Source organism: Macaca fascicularis, chromosome 17 (assembly GCF_037993035.2).
Source record: "Macaca fascicularis isolate 582-1 chromosome 17, T2T-MFA8v1.1".
Lineage (NCBI taxonomy): Eukaryota > Metazoa > Chordata > Mammalia > Primates > Cercopithecidae > Macaca > Macaca fascicularis.
The window spans coordinates 22,486,271-22,513,493 of NC_088391.1; the positions used below are offsets into that span (position 1 = coordinate 22,486,271).

The following is a 27,223-nucleotide window of genomic DNA, read 5'->3' on the forward strand; positions in this document are numbered from 1 at the left end:
ACCCTCATAGGCACCGTTGTTAGTTCCTTCCCCAGGTGATCGCCAAAGTCCCATCTGAACTTGAGAGTCTGTGAAATAATTTATAGAGGATAAAAAAAATCCAAAAATCAATTATTCACATAATTGAAGTTAAAATATATAACCAACGTATTTCTAGACAAGTAATAGAATTCATTTCAAGTGTAAATAAAAAAATTACAGTCAAAATAGATTTTCCAAGTGCAGAAGCTTCTCTCCAGCAACGACTCTAATATTTTTGGAAGCTGAATTAACCGTTTCACTCCCCCAAGTTGCCCCGTAGGGCTCATATCCATGTGTTTGGAAATGATATCTTCTTGTCAGATCTAATATGAGGTCCCTCAGCTTTGCGTGAGCACAGAGCTCAGTGTTAGGGGTTTACGCTGTGCAGGTTGTCTTTCTACTAAAGTGACTGCCAGTAATACTTGAAAGTATCAATGCATGTTTGAAAATATCCACCATGCTTTCCACTAGAAATAGCATAGGCTGTGGTACCTTCCCCTGTGTCCTTACTACACTTCATGACTTTATAGAACTAGCCACTTTACTGAATTCTTTTTTCCTTGTTTTCAGGTGAACGGCTTAGGTTTTCTATTTTATAATAATAGCATCATCTGTAAATGATGTCTTCTACTTTCTGACTGCTGTGTCTTTATTTGTGTCTCCTGATATGGAGATAAATCTGTCAGGATGACGGTGGTAGTAGGCATGGACTGATGGTAAGGGAAGATGTGTAGGGTTTAATACGATATGGACATACAGTTTGAATGCCATAGCACCTATCATATCTTTCTTGTTACCAGAATCACATCATATAGAACCTTTTGGGAAAATGCCTTTTTTTCTTTTCTTTTTTTTTTTTTTTTGAGACAGAGTCTTGGTTCTGTCATCCAGGCTGGAGTACAGTGGCGCAATCTCGGCTCACTGCAACCTCCACCTTCCGGGTTCAGGTGATTCTCCTGTCCCAGCCTCCTGAGTAGCTGGGACTACCGGTGCCTGCCACCACGCCCAGCTACTTTTTAAAAATAGAGATGGAGTTTCACCTTGTTGGCCAGGCTGGTCTCGAACTCCTAAACTCAAGTGATCTACCTGCCTCGGCCTCCCAAAGTGCTGGGATTACAGGCACGAGCCACCGTGCTGGGCTGAAAATGTCTTTTTCACACTGAACTCTGAGCACATTAAGGAAGAGGGTCTTTTCTTACTTACCTTTATATTCATAGTGTTAGCCCTGAGCCTGAACAAAACACATGTGTAGATATTTATGGGAGGTATGAGTAAGTACCTTAATTTATCAGAGATCAATAAAGGTACTTATCAATAAAGATATCAATGAAGGACAAAAAGTCCAATAGGAAATTATGAGTATCTTTTCATAATACCAGAGAACATAAACTGTTTAGCTGTCTTCCTAAAAAATGTTTCAATTACGGTTAAGGATACTTGTCTTTTTTGTGATTCTTATGTAGGATAGCAGGAAGGGGACAAAATTTTAAGTCATATCCCATTTGTTACTAAAATAAAGAGGGGAAGCCCAAATTCTGTCTAAATTGTTGGTCTGAGTGTAGATTCCTTCGTTTCTTTTCTAATGTGTTTTCCAGTAAACATACAGATACGTAAATCCAAGAATTAATAAGATCAATGGACTACTTTTTACCTGCCCAGGAGGACAAAAAACAAAGTAAAAATTTATTATTTGTGGATTCTATGTTCTACTATTTTAAAAAATCTACTCTAATATTGTATATTAATGCTGTATGATCTCCTTTCTTGGTAATTTCCACTCCACAATTTTTATATATTCCTATTTGAAATAATGTTTTATCTCTTAATGTCACTCATGTATTTTATCATTTTTAAATGATAGGATATGAGGTGGGACTGAATAATGAGAAAAAGATTTCTTAAGGGAGAAATAAAATGTGTCAAAGAATAATTTGTAAAACCAACATGGTAGAAGTCATATTTATTGAAAAAAATTAACATCTTTGCTATAAAATTTGTAACAGGAATATTTACTGAATGTTTATTTTGATGCATAAACCTGAATGCTACATACCAAGTACAAGACAATAACACTAGTTTCTCCTTTATTTACACTTTATGAAAATTGTTACGCAGTCCCTGTTAAAAGAACTTATGATGGAGAATTGTTACATTAGAAAAATAATATTCTTGATAAAGCATTCTCAATGTGTCCAATCATATTTTCTGCCTTTTCAATAAGGCAAAAGTCCCTGGAACAGCATATAACTTAATTTACAAAATACAATAACTGTTTAGACACATATTCAAGTTTTCTTTTGGTATGATTTTCCCTCACTGTAAAATTATTTTTTCTTTTTTCTTTTCTTTTTCTTTCTTTTTTTTTTTTTTAACTAAAACAGAAAGACTTTCAGGAAAATGTCATTTAATGATTTCAGCTATACATTACATATACAACTCTGTAGCCTAGCAACAATCATCGCTACACCATCATTAACTTTAAATATTTTGCTTGGTGAGCTATTCTCAAATGTAGCATATTTTAAGATTTTGCCATCATTATGACTGTGGAATCATTGTTTGGTTTTCATAGGAAACAGATCTGTCACAGTATGAAGCTTTGTTTATTTTAAGGAACTGGTACACAATTACATTTCCACTCACAAGAGAACGCCACACATATAACTAAAGGCAGGCTTCGACGGCTCCACAAAGGTTGCGTGCTGGACCAACCCCACACCTCCTGCTCCCCCATCGCACAGCCCTGGCCAGGTTCACATGGTTTCACTTCCAGAGATGTTTAGGTCTTCACAGTTAGGTAGTTTTAATTCCTTCAAAGGCACACAACTTCCATCTTTTTTCCAGCGTGGCTCCCACACCCGTGAATTCCTGTTTGAACATGCGTGGCAGCCTCATCAAAAGCATTTCTATTTCATTTGCAGATATCTGTTAGAAAGGAAGAAAAGTCACTTTGGGGAAAGGAACTCATCTTAAAGGAGGAATGGATTGGGGAAGGATGAGCTTTCCCAGTGATCTAAACAGCATTTAGTTTTCTACTGGGCTGTCAGGGGACGTCCTTACAAAAGGAACATTCAGAAGTACTGAATATGGGTATCCCATCTCCTGAGCAGCTGGCGGGGTGGGGCATGAGTTGGCTGGGCGGAAAGTGCTGAGTTCACCCTTCATATGGATGGCTACCTTACTGGCAGCACCAGGCCTGAACAGCCCTCCCCTGATATAAAAGGAGATGGGGAGGGAATTTAAGAGGGCTCAGAGCAAATCCATCACTACTCCTGGAAAACTACTAGTGGCTTCATCCTCATCTATGAAGGACAGCAATTTTCTTTAATGCTGCCAGGAGCAGAGGACATTCGGGTGGATTTCTTGCCACCCACATTTCTTTCTCTTCCTTAATTTTCACATGGACCGGACACCATGAAGGTTTCGGAACGGAATCTAAACTCCAAAACCTACAACAATACAAGTCTTGATATCCAGTCATAAAATTCAGGTATATTTTTTAATGCAACTTCTTTCTTCTCCATATTTTTATTAGATGAAGTTTTACACCAATAATTCATTTTAAAGAGCAAATCAGCCATAGTCCCTCTGCTCTAGCACAGTGATTGCTTTTGTTTTCCTGTGTCAGTGTGCCAATCCATGTGTGTGCATGAGGATTTTATATCACAGGGTGGCCAATTTGGGGTCTGATATTCTGTTTGAATATTCCCAGAATTTGGGGTCTGATATTCTGTTTGAATCCTGTATCTTCAGTCTTACAAGTTAAATGACCTTTACAAAGGCAATTAGTCTCTTTAAGCCTCAGCAAATGGAAATAACATTTAATAAGGATAGCATGGAAACGACTGGCTTAGCACAGACTTGGGCACATAGAAATGTTCAATGAATCAGAGCTATTACACTTTTTCATGGTGTAAACACTGTAGAGATATCATTTTAGAGTCTACACTTTCCATTTAACAATATTAGGATTCATTTAAAAAAGACACCAAATAGACCAAGAAATCTAATCAACTGTTCATTTAATGTTCTCATGGAAAGGACTTCATATGATACATTCAATATTCCTGGGCCTATAATACAAAACTTTAGTTAAATAGAGGCAGTCCTGAAAATGGAAATAAATTGTATTCTAAAATTTTTTGTGAATTATTTTGAAATCTGAATGCATTTTCCCATAAACACCATATTAGAAGGATGGTTAAATTCCCAGGTCAACCGACAAAAGCCTGTGAGACAGATTATGTGAAGGTTCATAATAACTGAGAAGTAAATTTTCTTTCAGTGAGCACTGTGCAAAACCCCTTCACCACCAGTGTCCTTTCATCCTCATAGCACTCTGGTGAGATTTGGGAGCAGATACTATGATGTATCTCCACTTTATAGCTCAGAAAACTGTGTGAACTACAGACGGTTAAGTGTTTTATCAAAGACAAAACTTGGGAAAGAACCCAAGGGTTCTTTCATGGGTTGGGGCCTGGGCCTTGATTGGTGTGCCTTAAGCACTTTCCATGATTGTCAACAGCCAGGGGTGGACAACCAGGGGTGTTGGGAGGTCTTTCTCAGTAGCAGTCACCTGGGGCACTTGTTAAAAAAATCATATCCCTCAGCCAACCTCTTCTCTGGAGACCCTGATTCAGCTGGTCTTGGGGGTAGCCCACATAATCTATTTTTAACAACCGTCGCAGATCATTCTTATAGTCAGGCATATTTGGGTTAAGAATGGGGACTTAGGCCAGGCGTGGTTGCTCATACCTGTAATCCCAGCATTTGGGGAGGCCAGGGTGGGTGGATCACGAGGTCAGGAGGCCATCTTGGCTAACATGGTGAAACCCTGTCTCTACTAAAAATACAAAAAAATTAGCCTGGTGTGGTGGCACGTGCCTGTAATCCCAGCTACTCGGGAGGCTGAGAGGCAGGAGAATCACTTGAACCTGGGACGCAGAGGTTGCAGTGAGCCGAGATGGCACCACTGCACTCCATCCTGGGAGACAGACAGAGACTCTGTCTCAAAAAAAAGAGAATGGGGACTTAAGCCAGACAAGCTTGGATTTTACTCTGGCTAGGCCTCAAGCTGTGTGACTTTGGGAAGATTACTTAACATTTGTAATTCTCAGTTTCTTCAGGTGTGTAATAGAAGTCGTATCAGGGCATTGTAAGAATTATGTGTAAAAGGTAACACAGTGCCTGGCACAAGTTCTCTCTTATGTAGATATGTATATGTGTGTGTATGGAATACTGATAGAAAATGACACTATTATCTAACCTTTTGTGGCATGGAGTGGTATGTGGTCAAACCTAGTTTTTCACTGGTCTAGGAGGACGTTTTCTTTATGCCTTATGAGACCAAGTTACCTTCTCAACGAGTTCCCTTCTTTTGGAGGAGTACAGCACAGATCATCTATGGTGGGCTGTAGTCTCCAGTCAAATTCAAGTGCCACCCCTGGCACGTCCTTCCCCAGATCAACGAGAGGCCATAGCGGAACACACAGGCCGAGGTGCATGCCAGCCCACCAGCACCTTGTTTCCTGTAACCGCCACCTCCCTTGGAAATGTAGGGAAGAAGCCCTGTGCCATTCATTAGGAAGGGGAGAAAAAGCCAAGTTCTTGAGGGCAAAATAAATATCTGATTTAAAGATAACGTGTAGGAGGCCAGCTGGGGTCAGGAGGGGCAGTCCCATCCAGCAGCCCTGCAGCTGGCTGTAAAAAGTTTGACAACTTAAAACCACCAGGAAACTTTTCCTTGCCAGACTCTTCTGAAAACACTGTTTAATTCTCACCACACTCTCATAAGATAGGGAATAATTTACCAACAAGAAAACTGAGGCTCTGAGAGACTCAGTAAGCCCCACAGGGTAACACAGGCAATAAGTGTGGACCAGACATCCTGGCTGTGGTGCCTCATTCTTAACCACCCCTGCCCACCTCCACCAGGGAGGGGATCATGAAGTAAGGACAGGAAATAATCCTCTTGGTCACTGCCCCTCTGGCCCTGGGTGGGTGTGGATGCCATGGAAGGCATCTGTGTATAAGAGGGCAGGGCTCTTCTGTGATGAATACTCTCAGACTGATATCAACATCAACAGCAAAACACTGAAAATTTCCAACTCAGCTGGCTCACACACATTCATATTGCTGATGCTTGGGCACCCCCACATGAACGATCCACCAAAACAGTAAGCAAATCGTGGCAAGTCTTGGCCAGCATGTACTGAAATGTGGCAACATCTTGTTTTCCGTGGCGTCTTTTGACCTGAGCCTAGACTTTAACCACAAAGGAATCAGGACAAGGCTTGGAGCAGGAGAGTGGTAGCTACCATCTGCTGAGTCTTCACTGTGGGGTAGGGAAGAATAAGTGCTTCACCTGCATTATCTCATTAGAAAGCTCAATAAACAAGCAATTGCACCCCTTACTTGCTGGAGTGAAGAAAACCAGACACAGAAGATTTGGATCACAGTGATAGAACAATCAGTAACCTCTTCCAGTTTAGTAACCAGTTAAGTAACCAGTCACTTAACTTCTTGGCACCTGTTTTCTCATTTGCAAGACAAGGGAATTGGAAAGAAACATGGGGAATGCCCTGAGGACTTGGTTTGAGTGCTGGCCTCTTCATATCCTAGCTCTAGTCTTAGGACAAGCCATTCAACATTTATCTGTCAGTTAGGTTGTGGCAAAGATCTCAAAATGAGAGGATGTGATAGGTCTTTTGTGCATCTTAAAGCACAAAACAAATGACAGTCCCCACTTTAGTAGCACTTACTGTGTGCCAGATACTGTTCTGGAATGCTTTGCATCTACTAAGTCATTTAATACAAGGATAACCCCCCAAAAACCATTTTACAGAGGGTGAAACTTAGGCACAGAGATGTTAAATAAACTGCCTGAGGTCAAACAGCTAAGAAGTAGTGAAACTAGGATTTGAAATCCTCGTAATTACTTAATACATGCTTCAGATTTTGAGAAAGCCAGAAATTAGTACAATGGGAATTAATCTCAAATGTATTCGCTGTAGTTGCTGTTGGTGGTGTAAGGTAACAGCTGGGTTCTGCCACAAAGATGCAAATTATGAGTTGTGTCACAATTATGGAACAGACCACTTCAAATAAAAGTCTAAAATATTCATTTAATAAGGCTCTCAGCAGCTGGGCCTGGTGGCTCACACCTATATTCCCAGCACTTTGGGAGGCCAAGGTGAGAGGATCACTTGAGCCCAGGAGTTTGAGACCAACCTGGGCAACATAGAGAGACCCAATCTCTACAAAACATACAAAAATTAGCTGATACGGTGGTATGTCCCTGTGGTCCCAGCTACTCAGGAGACTGAGGCAAGAGGATCCCTTGAGCACAGCAGTTGGAGGCTGCAGTGAGCTGTGATCACTCCACTGCACTCCAGCTTGGGCGACAGACTGAGACCCTGTCACAAGAAAAAAAGGGATCCCAGCTAATTCTAGAAGAATTCCTTAAAGTTCTTTAAAGATATTTCTGTCTCATGACAGAAGAAAGATCAGGGTGAAACCTGTATCAAGTAAGTTAGTTTTATGATTTTCAAACTTTTCCCCTACTCTGACAAAATAACCTTTATGATATCTTATCTTTTGGGATTTTTAAGACAAATTCAAGAGAAAATTCAATTTGTCCTTCATTTTCTCCCTATGGCCAAATAATTTTTACTTTACAAATACTTCCACTTACTTCAGTTTTGTTCTCTTCCTAATAATTTGTCAGCTATTATCTTGCCCGTCACAATATCCTTTGCCTTCCCACCAGTACATTCTTTGTCTTCAGAACTGAGACTCTGGAGTCATTACATAAAACCAAGCCCCCAGACCTCAGTGGCTGAGCTCTGAGTGAAGTTTATCCCTTTCCTCATCCTGCACGAGAATCACTTCTGAAACCAGGGATTCTCTCTAAGCTCCTACTCCTGTTCACACATGGAGCGCCGGGGTCTAGGGAAGAGCTGTTGCTTGCCCAGCAGGTAAGTGAAGGAGTAGAACTTGGAGCAGGGCCTGTGAATCCAGCCCAGCTTTCAGAGTGACGCATTCCCTCATTCTCAAGCATATTATGAGGAGATTGCAATACATGTGGTTAAGGGAGCACTGTGCAGCACTGTGATATAGATTAGAGATAGATGCCATGACTATGAAATCTTTTTCCCATACACCATGTATTTGGTGCTCTAGCAAGTGCAGAGGATAGTCATAACCGTGAAGTTTTGATTACCCTCTTACCCAGCTGGCTTTTATTCCAAGAAATTTGTGGCCTATATATTTTCAATCTTTGATATATATTCAATCTTTGATGGAAGTGGATTCTTCCATCTATTTTGTTTGAAACTTTCTTACACTTATTCTTTTAGGAAGGATTTATCTGCTATAAATACAAAAAAAAAAAAACAAAAAAACAGACATGAGAAGGAAACAGGCTCTGTGTAACCAAGGAGCTTGTGTGCTGTTAATACCACAGAGGTCATTTATAAAATCTGCTTGATTTATGTTTTAATTTGCTGACTCTAGGCCAAGCCTACTGCCTCCTTGCCTGGCCTCTAAGCACATGTACAAATGGACACAAGCAGATGCAAATCAATTTGTTCTCATCATGGTTGGCTCCATACCCCATATCATCAGGCAAGGGAAGCCTGGCGAAGAGGGGCCTCTGTTTGGGCTACTGAAAAGACCCCAGCAGAGGCCGGAGCGTCAGGGAAGCCAGTTGAAAACCAGACTTCCTTCCATGGGCAAAACTGACTTTTAGCCTTTAAATGCACATTTAAATCTTGTTCATTCTTCACATCCTGGGCAGGGCACAGTGTTAGCACACACAGACACCTCGCAATAAATGTTCACAGAGAGAAATACAAAATGTAGATGGGGCAAAGGGAGGGGAGGAAGGAAGGGAGAAAGATGGAAAAAAGGAAAGAAGACAAGAAGCCAGGAATTCGAAGGAGTGAAGCAAGAAACTGGTAGAGGAAGGGAAGGAGGGAGAAAAAATTGTGATGAAAGAAGATAAACAGGAGAGAATTAAAAGGAGCAAAGAATATGGAAGGAAAATGCGAAAGGAAGGAGAGAAGAAAGAGTGGGTAGAAAGGGGAGAACAGAAAGAAATGTTGGCAATGTTAGCTAAAGCATCCCCGAGGGAAGCCACCGGAAGAAGCGTGGACTTGAGGGTACCTTATGTTAAGCATGACTCCCACAGATTTCACCCTTCTTTAACTCCTGGTTCAGAGTATCTTCCCTACCCAGTTTAGCACTTCATTAGTTCATGTCTGATTCTCAAGTCATTTCATAACTAGGTGACAAGCTTGTTGAGAACAGGGTTCTATCTTAGATTTCTTTTGTGTCTGGGCCATCTCCTGTTCTTCTCTGGTCCCTAAGACAGTGCTGGTTACATGAAAAGCAGTGAATGATCCCGGCATTCATTAGGTGTTCACAGAGGTATGCTATTAGTACAGATGATTTTCCCCTCTGTGGGAAATGTAACACATGCCCATGACCTCTCAAGCTGGTCACAGTGGTGTCGTGCCAAAATAGCAGGTCATTCTAGATCCTCCAGCCTTTGTGGTCACATTACGCCAAGTCTGGTTTTCAGAACCGAATCTTCCACACCATGGGCCTTGGGAAGAGGCTGCAGGTGTGTAGAGGGGGCAACCAGACACGCTTGGAAAATTGGGCCTTCATCTCCTAAAGGATACATAAACAGGGAAGAGCAGATGAACCCTCCTCTTGACTGTAAGAAGTATTCATCTGCTAATGCTCCAGTCAAATGTGTCTTCTGGGCTGCTTCGGACAGACAAGAGGTTGGACTTGATGGGCCCTGGGGCTGACATGGGAGATTCTATGTATTGATAGAAACCATTTTCATGATAGGGCTGCCTATTTTAAAGAGTTTGCCTGCTGTGCTCTGGGCAAGATTTTTGACTTAGCAAAGCTGCAGAAGCCATGCCCACCCCCCAGCCCTTACCCTGTCTTCCTCTGAATGAATCTTTCTTTTTCAAGTATTTCTGATACAAGAGAACAGGGTGAATGACAGTGGGTAATTTAGAAAAGGCCAAGAAGAGAAAAATATGCAAATATCAAGAGCAGGAATAATATTTAACTGGAAGATAGCTTATTATTGGGCTACATGGGTTTTAGGAAGCCATGTGCAATGTACATGCCCAGCATAATTTAAATTAATTTCTTCCATTCCTAGTCATTCTTATGCCCATATGTAGGCTTGGGGGAAATCCTAACAACAGTGACATTACAGGACTGGGTTAAGCCTGCTTTCCCTGTTCTCGTCAGTACAGGGTGGGCATTGGATTTTGCTGTCTGGATTAAAAAGTCTATCCTCTCGGCCTCACTGGAATAGAAAGAGCATGTGGTCTGATCCCTGGTGCCCAGCAGTTTTAGAGTTCTTTTTCAATATACTTTCTACCCCAAGCATGAGGAGGAACCAGACAGCTCTAGTGGGCATTTCATTCAGAAGATGGAGGGCTATCTGGGGGTAGGCAGGGGACACCTCGTGTGAAATTTCCTCTGTAAGGGAAATACTTTCTTCATCTTCCAAAATAAAAGTACCAGTCTGTGATGAGATGCACTTCCCTTGACTGAATCCCATCCAGAAAGGCCCATCATCTAATGGCCAGGGACCAGGCATGTGAATTCTCTCTCTTCAGAGACTGGTAAGGGAACATCACAAATCTTACCTGAGCCCTGAGGATAAGAATAGAACAAGAGCTTCCACCATTCCCCGGCCCCCAACCCTAGCCAAAACAAATCAATTCATTACTTATCGATCCCTCCCTGCCCATTCCCAGGAGATGATTTTACACACACACACACATACACACACACACACACACATGCAGGCACACACACTTGTGATCATCATAGATTGTCAGCCTGCGATGATGGAGTGGAGGAAACAAAGAGTCCTGAAATTCTTCGATAAACGACAAGTGGATTCTTGGCCATTTCGGCTTCTACTAAAACAACAACTGCTTCTCAACAAAGGCTTCCCACTTGGGACTTCCAGAAAGGGGAGAACAGAAATGTCAACAATACAAGGGAAGGATGGTAGCAACAATAGGATTCATTTTTTGAGGGCTTATTGTTTGCCAAACACATTGGTGCAAGCAGTGTTTTGTTTAATCCTCCAGGCAAAGGTGGCGGTGATATTAAGGAACAAGATACCAGTAAAGAGGAAACAACAGCAGAGAAATCCTTCAAATCTATATGACAACAAAGGAACACTGTGCAGCAAGTCCTTCTCATTTCATCTGAGTTTAACATGAGTGCTTTCTCTTACTTCCCTGTGCATGTGAGGGGAAACTAAAGAGAAACAGATGATTCTGAACCTCCAGAATTTTAAAATTCCCTAACTCCTTTCACCCTGTTTTGTTCTACCCTGTCATGAAAGGCATGGATCTGTATAACTGAAAAGATTCCTCTCAAAGGGGAAGTGTTAGATTTATTGAAGAGGTTAAACACTTTTGGGATCACGTATTGGGAAGATTATTTGAATCAAAATAAGAACACAAGGTAGTCATTTGGTGCATGCTAGCCATTGAAAATTTAGCATGAGGTATCTGTATCTGTTCAGGGACACAGCACTGCAGGCTGCTGGTCTGGTCGTACCAATCTCATGCATTTTGCTGTGCTCTATAGAGGACCTTCTTACTTTTTTCCATTTTCTTTCATGACCAGAAATTTGACAGGCGACTAGCTTCTCTGTTTTGCTTCTGTGTCCACCCCGCTCCTGGGCTTCCCTAGTATTGGTTAATGATGTTGTTTTATTTTGTCACGGCCCCTCCCATTGTTCACATGAATTTGACACATAAATCACATTCTTTTTGTCTCTTCTTTTTGGGCACACCAATACTGCAATGGGATAGGAGTACAGCTAATTTGTGGATGGGAAAAGCTGAGCTTCAGGGAGGTGAGGAGTGATGTCTGGCTCTGGATGTGAGCCTGGAGGGGCACAGCTGAGAAGAATTTTGCAGTCACTTTTTTCCACTTAGAGAACAATGCTGGAAAACAGCCATTAATACAGCTTTCTTGAGTCATATCAGATCTTTATGTTATTTGGGATGATTTTTCCTCAATTGTGTGAAGTCTAGAACATGGAATCCTATAATAATATGGTCTGAGGATGATGCCCTATTAGCCACACTCACCTGATTTCACCCTTATTTTGGGAACTTTCAGGTGAATCTATATTTTTAGATATCTCATAAGCTTTCCAAATTAATTTGGCATCTGCTAAAAGTCATTGTCATTTTGGATAACTGCTCTTCTTTTTACAAAGACAAAAGCAAGCAAAAAGAAGAGAACAATCTGCCAAAAACTGAGGTCCTTGCAAAAGAAAAGGGCTGATCAACCCCCATAGGGTGCTACAGCCCTAGTGCAGCTCATGCAGAGTCCACCTGCAGCCAGCAGTCAACATGCTAAATTTTAGCAATGAAAGTTCACTTGAGCAAAATAATTTACCTTGGAGTCCAGCTGCTGCATGTATGACCAAAGATATTCTATGTTGGCTCCAAAAGGATGGACGTGAAGAAACGTTGATATGATACCTGAATTAAAAAGGCAAACATTGGAAATTATTCAGAGGCAAATGAGAGTCTCCATTAAATAATGCTATCTAACCCCAGTGACTGTTTTCTCATGCTGAGTTATGGTCTTGCCATTTCTAGCAGCACTCAACAAGCATTCAATAATAGCACATTCTGAAGGCAGTAAGAGTAACATGGTAAACAGAACACTTGATCTCCTGGAATGATAGTAGTTAGCAAAGCTAGACTCTGAGATAATATACAGCTGAATAAAGGTATTTCAAAACAAAGACTCCTGGAAGCATTTCAACTACCAATTTTATGCTTGATTTACCAATATAAAATTATAGTTATTGGAAGGATAAAATTATCTTTTCTTTCCCTCAGTGGACTTTGCAGTATGAAAATGGCTCATACAACTGTGTCAGAAATCACACCGCCTCAAATTTTCCTGATAATTACAGTTGCTAGTTATGAAAAGTATTTAATCTATATTTCCCCCAACTGCCATTGAAGGAAGCCCAAATTCTTCCTGAAACATTTGCTGTTCTTCCTGGTTGTCGCTCTTGTCTAAAAGGAGCCAGCTCTTTCTCCCCTTCTTGCTGCTGTAATTTACAAGATCATTTTAAAAGGTCTGGGAATGGATGGTTTGGCTGCAGTTTGATTATAAATTATAAGGCTTTTCCATTGTGAAAATCAGCTGTCAACATTGTACTGACAAATGAAAAGTTGGATGTTGATGTCAGGAATGAAGTAAAAAGCAGTACCTTCCTCTTCTCCCTGTTCCTGGATCCAAAATCAAAATAGTGAACATGAGGAAGTCAGCTCCATAGACTGCAGACTGCTCTTTGTTAAGAAGCTGTGCACTTGTTATTCACAATAGCAAAAACATGAAATCAGCTCAGGTGCCCATCAGTGGCGGACTGCATAAAGAAAATGTGGTATGAACCATGGAATACTATGCAGCCATAAAAAAGAATGAAATCATGTGCTTTGCAGCAACATCGATGCACCTGGAGGCCATTATCCTAAGTGAACTAATGCAGAAATGAAACCAAATACTGCATGTTCTTATAAGTGGGAGCTTTAGAGTGGGTACTCATGGACATAAGTAGGAGAACAGTAGACACTGGGAACTGCTAGAGGCGGGAGAGAGGGATGAGGGAAAGGGCTGAGAATCTACCTGTTAGGGATTATGCCATTACCAGGGGGATGAGTTCAGTCATACCCCAAACCTCAGAGTCATGCAATAGACCTCTGTAACAATCCTGCACGTTGTACTCCTGGATTCTAAAATAAAAGTTGAAAAAGAAAAAGAAAAGTTGTCCTCAGACTGATAGTTTTTAGCTTTCTGTTAAATAGGTTTCAAGATGAATTAAATCTGAGGATAAGCCTTCATGTTCTGTTTTTTGTGAGCCTTCATGCTTGGGAGCCAGGGCAGACCCTCACCTGTATGAAATGCCATCTGGGTGGGCACAGGTGCACACAGCATTCTTGTACTACGTCATCCTATATTTGTAGGTGACCTTGGATTGATCTGCCATAGGGTTTCATGGCTCCCTGATGCTATGGGATGAGTGGCAAGTTTTTAAAGAAAAGTTCCCGGTTCATCCTCAGGCTGAGAACAGAGAACCAAAGGGACTCCCCAAGACCTATCCTCAGAACGCTGCGTTTCCAGGGCTTCTAGAGGTTGACGGTGAGATGGGGAGGTAGAAACAATGCCCACATTTCCCTGTAAAGGTAGAATATCTGTTTTTAAAGACTGACCTGTTCTTCCTGAGATACAAAGAACTACCATTTCATTCTGAGGTTATATTCTTCCTTTTTTCTTGTCGAAATGTCCTTTTTTGAAATAATGGCAATGGTAGAAGGCAATGATGGTACTTAAAAAATATCTTTAAGTGGAAAAATAGCCACTTTTAATGTACTCAGGGCATTGTGTTGTCCCCTCCCCTTATTTATTTACTTATATTTTAATTTTAGAGACCTGGCAGCTACTTCCCTGTGTCTGAAATTCTCAATTCTGGTGAAGTGGCATTGTAAGTAATTCTATTACTAATAAGAGTTAAAATATAAAAGCTCATGAGTGATTTCTTTAAAAAAATTAGAATATAGTAGAACTATTTAAAAATAATTATTTTCATTTGCATTTCCTTTTTTGTTTTAAAAAATTTTAATTGATATATAATATTTGTACATATTTTTGGGATACATGGCATATTTTGATACCTGTACGCAATGTGTAATGATAAAATCAGGGTAATGTGCATGGCCATCACCTCAGACATTTATCATTTCTTTGTGTTGAGAACATCCCAAATATTTTCTTCTAGCTATTCTGAAGTATACGGTAAATTATTGTTAACTGTAATTTCCCTACTGTACTATCAAATACTAGAACTTAGTCTTTCTATTTTTTGAATGAAAGAGTAAGGGCTGAGTCACAGTTCGTGTAGAGGGAATCCCCTGTTTCAGGATGGTGAGTGGGGCTTTCACTGACCATCCCAGGTCCTATGGCCACTGCTTTCCACAGAGAGCCTCCCACAAGTGATGGACAGGAGAACGACAGGGGAGGGAGAAGGAAGAGTCAGCTTTGGCTTTGTGAGCAGGTGAGGGGGTGCTCCTAGCCGGAAGCTTTTTTCTCCTCCTCTATCGCGGGGTTCTCCCAGGGAGGTGAGGGCTGCTGCAAGGTGGGGAGCAGCATTCCTTGGGTGGAAAATACGCAGCAGGGCTGAGACAGGGAGTGGCAGTGGCACTGCAGCCTTTGGGGTGACAAGGGTGTATAAGTCTCCCATGGGGAAAGAGGGCATAAGACTTGAGCAGTCTTAAGTAAACTACCCCAGGCAAATAGGTAACAACATTTTTCATATTTAATATCCCCCCTGGCCGGAGAGTCTTCAAAATCTCCTGCATAACCTACAGCCTTTTGTAAATGTCCATGGGTGTATGGTTATCAACATAAATGCCTTTAGCAGGATGAATAGAACAAGTCAGAGGAGGATGGGGTGGGTTGGGGGGAGGTTGATAACCCTTAGCCTAGGAGATAAAGTGTTGACATGGGTCATTTAGGAACACCAGAAATGGGAGGACCTAGAGTAGCCCCTTTTGTTGCCTCTGTGAAGTTGGCACCCTCTGTGAACACGGATTTGCTCCTCCACTGTCTGCTCTCTCTCACCCCCAATCCTGGGTCTGCAGCCCAAGGAGCTGTGCTCTTGGTCTTTGTGTGTTCTGGTTCCATATCCACAATATAGTACACATTCATAAGAGGTATATGTTGAATGTATTTATTTGCCAGAACTGGCAATCGCCAGTATACTTGTTTAAAAATTCTATTAGTCTATTATTGATAAATGGGAATAAATAAGAACCTTAAACATTTCTACAAGCAGTAACAGATCTTTCAAAAACCAGGTAACTTTGAGGTATTATTCACTGAAAATTCTTATTCTTAACCCGTCCTGTCATGGATTTAGAAGGATGGAGTAACTTGGATGTTTTGAGCAAGGAAAATTTTCATTGAAACTATTTTGCTCATAACTAAGGGGGAAATCAGATTCTAAAATCAGATTAGAAATCCTGACGTGGACTTGAGTATTCTTTTAGGAGGGTATTCAGAACCATCCCTGTGGTAGCTGATATTAAGAAGCCATTAGCTTTTCCTTATAAGAGTTCGGCAGTTGCCACTAGATATATGTAGAGCCAAGGCAGGCAGTCACAAATAGGCTTCCCAAGCTTTTCCTGTGGATGACAACCCAATTATCCAGTGTTGTTAGAGACACAGCAGAAAGGAAAGCATGAGTCATCATCCTCCCCAGTACCTTGCCTCTCCTCAGCCCACCTCCCACTCCTGCATCTGTCCATCCCTGTAGCACCACAGAAGCATCAGTCATGCCACTTGAGAAAATGTTTCTAGGCCCTGTGATTTTGGATCAGGTTCATTTGAGGGGATCTTTCTAAATAAACAAGTAAAGCCTCTTTGCAGCTTTTTTTAAAGGAACTGGGACATTCCCTGCGGATGGAAAAAGGATGGCTGTAACTCAGAAGTTAATGAAAAATACCACAAACCTGGAAAACGGAGACTATTTTATGGTCCTCTGGAATGGACCTAAAGGCTTGTGGTAAAAGGAACACTAAGGAATGGAGGGTGGGGGATTTAGCTGTTACTGAACTGGTGGATCTCCAAGGGCATGGCTCAACAATTGGACTTGCTTGTTTCCATGGAGATGTAGAAGGCCTCCATATTTGAGAATGGGTTTCCAAAAGTGGAAAAAAAAAAACATTTTAAGTGCCTAATTTAAAAAGTTTTTTAAAAGAACAAAGGAGGTTATCAGTACTATTGGGCTTTTTGCACATCTCAGAATCTTAAAAAACTACTTTAGAAAGAGAAAGTAACTAGCTCTAGATGCCTGTGGCCAACCTCGTTAGGAAGGCCCATTTAAATTGTCTACCCAAAAGCACTCTGAGTTTCTCTCATCAAAACCATCAAGTTTATTTTCATTATTGGGCCTCACTAAGACTAAGGATGCAGTATTTAAATTAACCAAATAGTGCCAGATTTGTACTGCTTCCTCACTTATTTTAATACTTGAAACACTTAGCAGCCAGGAGGTGGCAAGGTGCTAGAGGCACAGCATTGTATAAGATAGGCAAGGGGCTGGTCCTGTGGAACTTTTTTTTTTTTTTTTTTTTTTGAGGCGGAGTCTCGCTCTGTCGCCCAGGCTGGAGTGCAGTGGCGCGATCTCGGCTCACTGCAAGCTCCGCCTCCCGGGTTCACGCCATTCTCCTGCCTCAGGCTCCTGAGTAGCTGGGACTACAGGCGCCGCCACCACGCCCGGCTAATTTTTTTGTATTTTTAGTGGAGACGGGGTTTCATTGTGTTAGCCAGGATGGTCTCGATCTCCTGACCTCGTGATCCGCCCGTCTCGGCCTCCCAAAGTGCTGGGATTACAGGCTTGAGCCACCGCGCCCGGCCGGAACTTTTATTCTAGGGGAGCAACACAAGACAATAAACACAAAGATGAAAAATAAAAATGTTTAGATAGTGCTTAGCACAAGGAAGAACACACATCAGGGAAGAGGACAGGAGAGACAGCAACCTGCAGCTTGCTGGAATGCTACCTTACACAAAGCAATGGATGTGGTTTGGCTATGTCCCCACGCAAATCTCATTGAATTATAGCTCCCATAATTCCCACATGTTGTGGGAGGGACTCGGTGGGAGATAACTGAATCATAGGGGGCAGTTTCCCCCATACTGCTCTCATGCTAGTGAGTAAGTCTCACGAGATCTGATGGTTTTATAAGGGGAAACTTCTTTCACTTGGTTCTCACTTCTCTCTTGTTTGCTGCCATGTAAGATGTGCCTTTTGCCTTCCACCTTCTGCCAGGATTGTGAGGCCTCCCCAGCCCTGTGGAACTATAAGTCCATTAAACCTCTTTTTCTTTATAAAATACCCAGTCTTGGATATGTCTTTATCAGCAGCATGAGAATGGACTAACACAGTGATTATGTGAAGGCCTCTGCCTGAGAAAGCAGACCTTCTCAAGTGTGAGATGAGAAGGAGCCAGCCATGGAAAGCCTGGGGGAGACCATTCCAGGTACAGGCCACAGATAGTGCAAAGGCCCTGAGGTGGAGGTGAGGTGGCAGAATACACTGGGCTGGAGAGTGGCACGTGTTTAGAGGTAGATGGGGGCCAGATCATGCAGGACCTTGTGTGCCAGGTGAGAGTTTGGATTAGATTTAAATTCTAAATATGGCAGGAAACCAAAAGAGTGGTTTTAAGCAGGTGCTTATCATGATCTGAATTACGTTTTAAAAACTTCCCTCAAGCTGCTGTATGGAGAGTAGAACAGAGGGGAACTGGGAGGCTAGTCAAGTGTTTGCTTGAGACTGGAGTAGTAAGTCGTGCTCTGGACTGCAAAGGGAGAAGCAGACTCCAAAGGGAGAGCCAGGGGGCTGGTGTGAGAAGTGAGGCTGGGGAAGAATGAAATACGAGTAAACAATTTCTCACTTGAGCAACTGGGTGGGACTATTTTCTCAGATGAGAATATTGGGGCAGGAGCACATTAGGGCAGGAAAAAGGGGAATCAGGAGTTCTGTTTTGTCCTCATTAAACTTGAGATGTGCATTAGCATTTAAATGAAGAATATTAAATGGCACCTGGAGATGGTATACATTTGCAATGGCAACAAAAAGGGATTTGAAGCCAGAGTATTCATTGAGATTTCCTAGGTAGAGAAGGGGCCTCAAGACTGAAGCCTGAAGAAGCCCAAAATTTAGAGGTAAGCTGAAGAAAACTCATCAGAGGACTCTGAGAAGAGGGTGTGATCAATAAGAAAGTGTGGCATCATGATGGCGGAGAGAAGGAAGTATTTCCGGAAGATGTGAGTAGTCAACCATGTCAAGTAGCTGCCAGGTGGACAGAGTTGAGAAATTGGTGACATAAAATTCTCTGATGATGTGGAAAAGAATGGTTTTGGTGTGAGGATGCAAGCCAGACTGGAGTAGGCTGGAGAGAGAGGGGAGGGAGGGAATGGTGACCGTAAGCATAGTGCGTTGGAGGGATCCTGCTTTGGACAGGGGCAGGAAATGGACTGTCGGTGGAAAGAGGTGATAGTGTCAAGACAGATTTTCCTTCTTGTTTGTTGTAAAGGTATAAGATAGTAGAGTTCATGTTTATATATTGATGCACATGAGCCTCTACTTACATACAAGATCACTAAGGGGCAATGCAGCTTTCCTAATAGTCCTTATATATTAGAGAATTGAGCTGAAAAAGACCATCTAATCAAACCTCCTAATTTTATACAATATGAGGGCTTACACACTTATCACAGTGGTTTGGATAAGTGATTTGTGTTACATTACCCAGTGGATGAAATGCCTCAATCCACAAATATTTAGGACCCCTCCCACTCCCCCACCGTTCAGGGCTGCTTAGAGATCATTAGGTATTATGGTTTCTCCTTTGCATCCTTATGCAAAAGATGGGAGTGGGACAGGTTAGCCCTGATATAGTTTAATTATATTGGTTACCCGATGAAACTATCACTTTGTGCATTCAGTTTGGTCAGCATATTATTATTCTCTTTGAGTGGAATGAGAAATGGAATCTTTCTAGAATATACTTCCCCCTTCCCCCAGGCTGCTTGGAGTTTTTATTCCAAACTCTCTGTATCAGGTTCTAAAGTTCTGGCTGAGATTAGCTTTCTTTACACCCACACTGGTTGATAGTCTCCTAGGAAGCTTCAGAAGACCCTGGGCCCATCAGCTCACTGGGATAGAGGGGCAGCTTGGGCTTTCCGGAGACCTTGGCTCTGCAGATGAATAGCTGTGTCTCTAGACACAGTCACATCTTGCTGGGAATCACCAGAGGCCTGATGATAAACCAGCCTGAAATAGTCTTGTTTCATGTGGACGCCTATATAAAGGCTCCATGGATGTTGAACTGGAGAATCAGCGGGAAAAAAGCCACGTGAAATCTGGGTCTCCTAGTAAGCCATGAGGGGACAGTTGTCTGTGGGCAGCTGCAGAGTGATGAAGCGCATATGGGAAGTGGAGAAAAAACTGTATGAAACTGATCAAACACTTGTGGTTTGGGCTGATGCTTCTCAGTGCCTTGGGATTCTAAAAAGCTTTAATTTTCCAAAAAAGCAGTTTGTTCCACTTACTTGGTGAGTACAAAACCTGATCTTGTATGGTTGGTTAGTTAGTTTTATTTTGTAATATTTGTCTGTCTTATTTTTTCCATTAAACCCCTCAGACTGTATTTGGGCCTCTTAGTAAGTTATTCCTGGTACCTGAAATGCCCTTAACAACTTCTTTATCCATCCAGTGAAAACCTCTTCATCCTTTAGGACTAGCTCAGCTGTCCTTTCTTCTGACAAGGCATCTGTAACATAAGTAGCCCCTTCTCTGTGTCCCTGATTTTAGTACAAACCACAGTTCATTGTAATTAACTGCGTTCTTTCTCACTATCTATGAACTTCTTGAGGGAGGATCATCTTTCCACCACCAGCTAACGCATGGGTTAGCATAAACCGGCCAGCGTTTCTCAAAAACATAGTACCAGATATGCCTGCTTTAGTATCCCGTCAGGTGTTAGTATTGCAATGAACAGGATCTCTCTTTTTTTGTTTTTTGACAGGGTCTTACTCTGTCACCCAGGCAGTCGTGCAGTGGTGCTGCTCACAGCTCACTGCAGCCTGATGCTCGTGGGCTCAAGAGATCCTCCCACCTCAGCGCCCCAAGTAGTTGGGATTACAGATGCATGCCACCATGCCCAGTTAACTTTTCTTTTTAAGAGATGGGAGTCTCACTATATTGCCTAGGCTGGTCTTGAACTCCTGAGCTCAAGTGATCCTCCTGTCTCATCCTCCCAAGGTGCTAGGATTATAGGCGTGAGCCACCACACATGTGTGTGGGGCTAAAGATTCTACCTTTTAAATAGGCTGCCTAGATAATTATTTTGCATGATGAAGACTGATTATTCTTATTGTAGGCTCTTGACAAATGTTTGTTGATTTATTGATATGGACGTTTGTGCCTTGGAAACAAGATTTAGGTCAATGACTCATTCTTTATGGTCAGTAGTTTCCAGAGAGGAACATTCTCCCAAGATTACTTTTCTCAGGTACAGCCTAAATATAGCCTCAACTTTATTCACCGAAATCACCAAAAAGTTATTGCTTGACCTTCTTTAAAAATGTTTTTCCATATTCTATTCAGCTGTTTCTTAATACCCACATTAGGAGGAGCATTCCGCTTCTTGTATAGTCTGGTTTTGTGCATGTGTGAGATGGTGACTGTGATGGAAATGATGTGTATGTCCTGATCTGCAGAAGACTCAGGATATGTAATGAAGTTTGCCCAGTCATTGTCAACCTGAGGACAGTTCTCAGGGGACCAGGGAGGTTTTAGAGAAAAGCTGCTTTGTTACAGTTAAAAGTTGTGGAGAAGTTTTTGACTGTATCTGGATAGTATTTACAATGACTAGCATCAACAGGGTGCCAATCAGAGCTGCTGGGATTGAAATCTATTGTGTTGGAATTATTATAAAAAGCAAGGGAAGATAGAGTGATATGGACCCAGAGAGTTGTACTCTCAGTTTTCGGCAGAACTATTAGCTTATCAATAAAAAAAATCAGATCCATTTTCCTTCATAATATCCAGCCAAACACAGCTCCAAAAATTGGCCCCAAACTAAAAGTAATGACTCATTCTATCCCAAACAACTTCAGTGTATGCCAATCCAACATGTAGGCCATATGTGAAATGAACTAGGAGTTCTGGCATAGACATTGAGCAATGTCAAGCTGACCTTATGTGTGGTTACTATAGCATTAGGAAACATAAAATGCTACCCTGCAATGCCCCCATAAAAATGGAATTCTCTAAGGTCCAACTGTATGTCAACCTGTCTCCACAAAAATTGATTACAAAACGAATAACCCAGAAATCACAATAATAAAATATTTTCCAGGGGCCTATCTTTAGTTGAATTGGAAGACCCATTAATTGTCAAGAAGAAAGTCCGTCAGAATGGTCGAATTCTAACAATACTCAGGATCCAGATCTGCAAAATTCCAAATAATGTCAGTGAAATCCCACAGATCCTCTCTAATAAGTACCAACTTTATGCCTTGAAATAAAGACTCTAGTTTTATATAATGGTCATGAGACTGTCTGGACAGAATATACCGTTTTGCCCAGTCAAATCAGTGTCACAAATAATTATACGTAACTAGAATTGCTCATTGTTTAGGAAGTTCTAGCCTCCGCTGTATTCTCTCTGTAGATGGAATCCATTTGAAGAGCCTTTTTTCTCACTCCCTTTCTCTTCCAGGGAATGCTTTGTGCCAGTGTGCGTTTCTTATATAACATTTATGTGCCCCAAGAGGGCACTGATCATCTGACTATATTGGCATACAGCATACACTATAAGCATGCAGATGTGATGAAGATTTTGCCAATTAATGTTTCCAAGTTGTGGGAGATTTTCTGCTGTATCCTTGGCCTTCTAGGCTGGCCTAGAGCATGACTATTGTGTCCTCTCTACTGACTTTATTCCAAGGGAAGACTTCAGGGGAATTGCAGAGTATTTATGACTGCTCTAGATGTACCAGAAGGCCAGAGGGCTCCTAGAATCATTCAGTGTATGAGAATTCTTCAGTAAAGTGTAGCCCCAGCACCAGAAAATCCTTTTTCTCTATTCTGGTCCAGAGCAGTTTTATCCCTACCACAGTCTGTATCTAGATTCCAGAAGCTTCAGGGGAGCTCTTTATGGACCCAAGAGTCAGGTATCTACAAAGTATGAATGACCAAACTCAATTAGCAGATAGGATCATTTAGTAGCAGGCAGCAACTGCAGCTTTTGGCAGGATCCATTTTGCCAGTCTTGGAAACTCTTCCCCATTGTGGCATTCTTTTGGAGGGTTTTTCTCTCTTTGGAGGATTATCCTCTTTTGGAGGATTATACAAAAGAGTAGAAGCATATAGATGTTTTGGAAGTGGGTTTGGCCAGGAAATCACATCTGTTGTCAAACTGTCATTAAGAAGAATAAAATAAAATATCGAGAAAGGTAGCAAGGTAATGGATAACTGAAGGGAAAGTTAAACTCCTAAGTTTATTTTAATCAAACACTTAAGTCTCTGGCCTCCCTTCTACCTAAATATTCTCATATATTGATTCAAAATAAGTGTCACCCCCTGTTTCTCTTTTGCTCTACTCCTAACTTCAAATGCGAATATTGGTAAACTAGTTCAAAAGACCAACAGTGAGGGGAAAAGTCTTGGAAAGTTTAGTGTTGGTTGTGTATGCTTTTTATTGGAGATCCTGACTTACGAATATTTTTCTTTCTAACACACTTGAATTAACTAATTTTATATATTTTTTGTGATACCAAAGACATCAGCAGGCATAGCATGTTACAAATGTAATCTTCCTACTTATTCCTATTAATGTACCGCATATAAAGCACATCATTTAAAAATATTTGAAGTAGCCAACTGAAAAAAGTACATGTATGTGTGCACATATATAAATAAAACCTAATAACTACTTAGAAAACATTGTAAATGAACTGTGTTCTCCAATTAAAACATAAAAGCAGCAGCAATCTCTAGTGAAAGGAAGGAAATAAAGAAAATAGAGATCAGTTCCCATTTTTTTAACCTTCAGTGGACAGAATTATTCCCACTTAAACAAAGAGGGAAAAGTTTACTGCAAATCGTTAATTGCTTTGTTCATACCCTAAAAACCTTATAGGGAAAAATCACACCTTGGTCACACTGAGTGACAGAGAAACAGCTGTCAGAGTTAGACATGTTTTCCACTAGAAGAAAAATCCCGTTACCAACTACATATGGGCTCATTCTGGGTTCCTGGAACTGATAGCACATCAGCATGTCTTCTGAGACTCGTGCATGGCATGTTATTACAGCTGTATATCATCAGAGCAAAAAAAAAATAATTGGTTTTCCTCGGAGTATCTCTAAGTTGATGTCATATTCAATAACCCTGTAGTTGAAAAATCTATATATGATGGATGGACTCTGGACTATCTTTTGAATTTAATTCCTCCTGTGCCAGCTTCTCTAGGCCCTGTCGTACCTGTCATTTTTAGGTGAGCACATGCAGTATTTACAAAATGCAACCAGGGACCAGGCATGGTGGCTCACGCCTGTAATCCCAGCACTTTGGGAGGCCAAGGCGGGTGGATCATCTGAGGTCAGGAGTTTGAGACCAGCCTGGCCAACTTGGCAAAACCCCGTCTCTACTAAAAATGCAAAATTAGCTGGGCGTGGTGATGCGCACCTGTAATCCCAGCCACTAGGGAGGCTGAGGCAGGAGAATCACTTGAACCCGGCAGGCAGAGGTGGTGGTGAGCCGAGATCATGCCATTTGCACTCCAGCCTGGGTGACAGAGTGAGACTCTGTCTCAAACAAAAAAAAAAAAAAAAAAAAAAAAAAAAGGCAACCAGGCACTATTTCTGCCAGATAACGAACTGCTGAAGAACAATTTGTCTTGCACGTACATTGGCCTCATTCAGTCTTAATCATGTCACCACAGAGCCAGTCTCACCTGGCAACCCCACACTGGGGTCAGTGCCGAGGTGCAGCTTGAATCAGTTCTGTGCATCACAGCATGAGGGTGGTGGCTTCCCTTTCTCTGAATTTGAGGGCTTCAAATACAGCCTTAAACATACAGCCATCTAAGATGGGCTTCCATGCGCACTGCCGGCACATCCTCATCAAGAATTCTTCCTTGTGAAAATAAGTACGACATCTGGATCCACTAAGGATGCTTCTTTTGTTCATCCTGGACAAAAGGATCCAAACTTGGACGGGGAAGCCTGGAGCCGACTGTCCTGGATTAGCCTAGCATCAGTACCCTGCATGGCCCTATTTGTCAGCATTGCAGGTCTAGCCTTGGGGGTGACTTTAGGATGTGGCCTCTGCTAAGGGGCTTAGAGTTTAATCTCAGGGTTCAAAGCTGCTCTTGAGCCTGGGGATATGGCTTGTTGGAACTAGATGCAACCTGGCCTCCAGTTGGAAGTGGCATGCCCAAAATTTGAAATTCAGATTTGTGACACATGAGATGCAAATTAGTGTCTTCTTGAACTCAGTTTTATGTCTGACAATCAGTTAATATATACAGTTACAGAAAGGCAAAACCCCCATTAGTCTGTATGCCACTAATTTGAAATGTATATAATATAATCTTGACGAAATTAATCTCACATTTTACCAGAAGGCAATGTTGTTTAAATTAATAAGTTAATAACGAAAATATTAAGTTAATTACTAACAATTATTTAAGAGAACAGATGAAGACAACAGAATTTCCTTACCTATTAGCAGAGCTTCTTTCTCTGATTTTAAGCCTTGGCTTCTTTTCTCAATATTATTCTCTCGGTCTTGGTTGACTAATGCAACTGTCAACACATTGATTTCCTATAAAGTTAAAAACCAAAAACCATATATAGGTTTATGTAGATTCTGTGCATGTCAATAAAAAACACCAGATCTCTTAAACTCTATAAATGAGGTCATCATTTCTATTTATAACTAAAGATCAAATCTTTTATACAATTGATCTATTTGCCCAACAGTAGAAAAGTAATTATGCAAAGTTAGGCTCCTAGATACTGCTCCCAGCATACCAAGTAATTCTCTGCACAACTGGCAAATTTGGCACAAATTACCATAGATTTTTGTCCATGTTTTCATTAAACTCTGTTCACTAAAACTGTATTTGACTCTAACTACTTTAACATGTTTTATTTCAAATACGAATAATCTTTGGGAAAGCATACAGGAAACTGATTTATAATACCATGCTAAAAATTTGCGTGAGTGTGTGGAGAAACAGGGCCTATTGGGGAGCTAAGATAGAACCGTTAGAAGTGTTTTTAAATTGAGTAGGTATGGATCCTCATGAATAAATGCAAGAGGCAGATAAAGCAAAGCTTGGAAAATTCTTTTTTGTTTTTTTTGAAAACTAAAAATGAAGAGTTGTACAACAAGCCAATAACATGTGAAACATTGAGGCTGGACTATTTTTAGTTCTTTCTGTGATCTTTTACATTTAAAAACAGAGATGAAGATTTAACTCATACCATCCTAGACTTTTGATATTAGGACTCAAAATGGAGAGTGACTTAATGGAAAGTCAGATTAACGATCCGCCTATATGACCTGCATATATGGGATAGTAGAATCTTATTGTTGATTGTGTTTCCATTGAGGCTGGCTCCCAATATCCCGTTTTTGATTTGTAAGAGCATCTTTCGTCTCTAGTAACCTTTGATGTACAGCTGGCTCCAGACTTAGCTTAGACCATTCCCCAAACTCAAAAAAGAAGTTGAGTCTTATTGGAGGAAAGTTGCTCACTGAAAGATGGCTCCAAAGAAGGACTAGTATATTGAGCAGTGGCGGGGAACTTGCAGGAATGATAGAGAACAGGTAGGGAGAGCCAAATGGAAGAAGAAGAATTCAGAAGGTTTGAACAAATGGGTTGACAGATGTTCCCAGAACAGAAAGTGGTTATAGGAGAGATATTTAGATAGTTAGTACAAAGCAACAAAACTGGTCAGATCCAAGAATACAGGAAGTATTGGGAGCATGCCGAGCCTGCAAAAAGTGAAAACCACACCTGAAGGCATTCAAAGAAAAATAAACTCAGCACATGCCATCAAAACAGATCTATGAGCTTAATTTAACTTATGAGCTACTACTTTGTAATCCAGGGGTAATTAGAAATTGCCAAGAAAGAAGGCTCTACTGAGAAACTGCAGTTGGTAATATCTGATGAGCATTTTAGAGGCTCCTCTTAAGGTCCCACTTATTTGCTGAAGACCAAGTGATGAAGACTGAATGAGAAATGAAAATGGATAAGGTAAAGAATTGAGAAAATCACAATGATGTGATGATATATCACAGGGAAGACCTTGGTTGGCTAGAGGGTATAACAGGCCTCAGGCTGATGGTAGGAAAATCCCAATAAGGACAGGAGTCAGAAAGAGTTTGGGGAGTGGTCTAAGCTAAGTCTGGAGCCAGCTGTACATCAAAGGTTACTAGAGATGAAAGATGCTCTTACAAATCAAAAACAGGATCTTGAGAGCCAGCCTCAATGGAAACACAATCAAGAATTTTAAAATAGAACAAAT

General features: G+C 41.2%; 1 protein-coding gene across 9 annotated transcripts in view; it reads right to left on the bottom strand.

Moving 5' to 3' along the window:
- Positions 1-1,951: 1,951 nt before the first annotated feature.
- The window catches only part of ENOX1 (ecto-NOX disulfide-thiol exchanger 1), a 494,357-nt gene continuing 469,085 nt past the window's right edge, over positions 1,952-27,223 (bottom strand). For 7 of the 9 annotated variants that reach the window (XR_012426899.1, XM_045376966.3, XM_074021927.1 and 4 more), the window contains 3 exons: positions 25,406-25,508; positions 12,487-12,572; positions 1,952-2,946 (listed from right to left, as the gene is read on the bottom strand). Coding sequence is in view for 6 of the 9 variants with exons in the window: in XM_045376966.3 (XP_045232901.2) it covers positions 2,815-2,946; positions 12,487-12,572; positions 25,406-25,508 (321 nt within the window). In the remaining 3 variants the exon portion in view is untranslated. The remainder of the gene's footprint in view (positions 2,947-12,486; positions 12,573-25,405; positions 25,509-27,223) is intronic. The other 2 variants (XR_012426901.1, XR_012426900.1) reach the window with 1 other exon arrangement.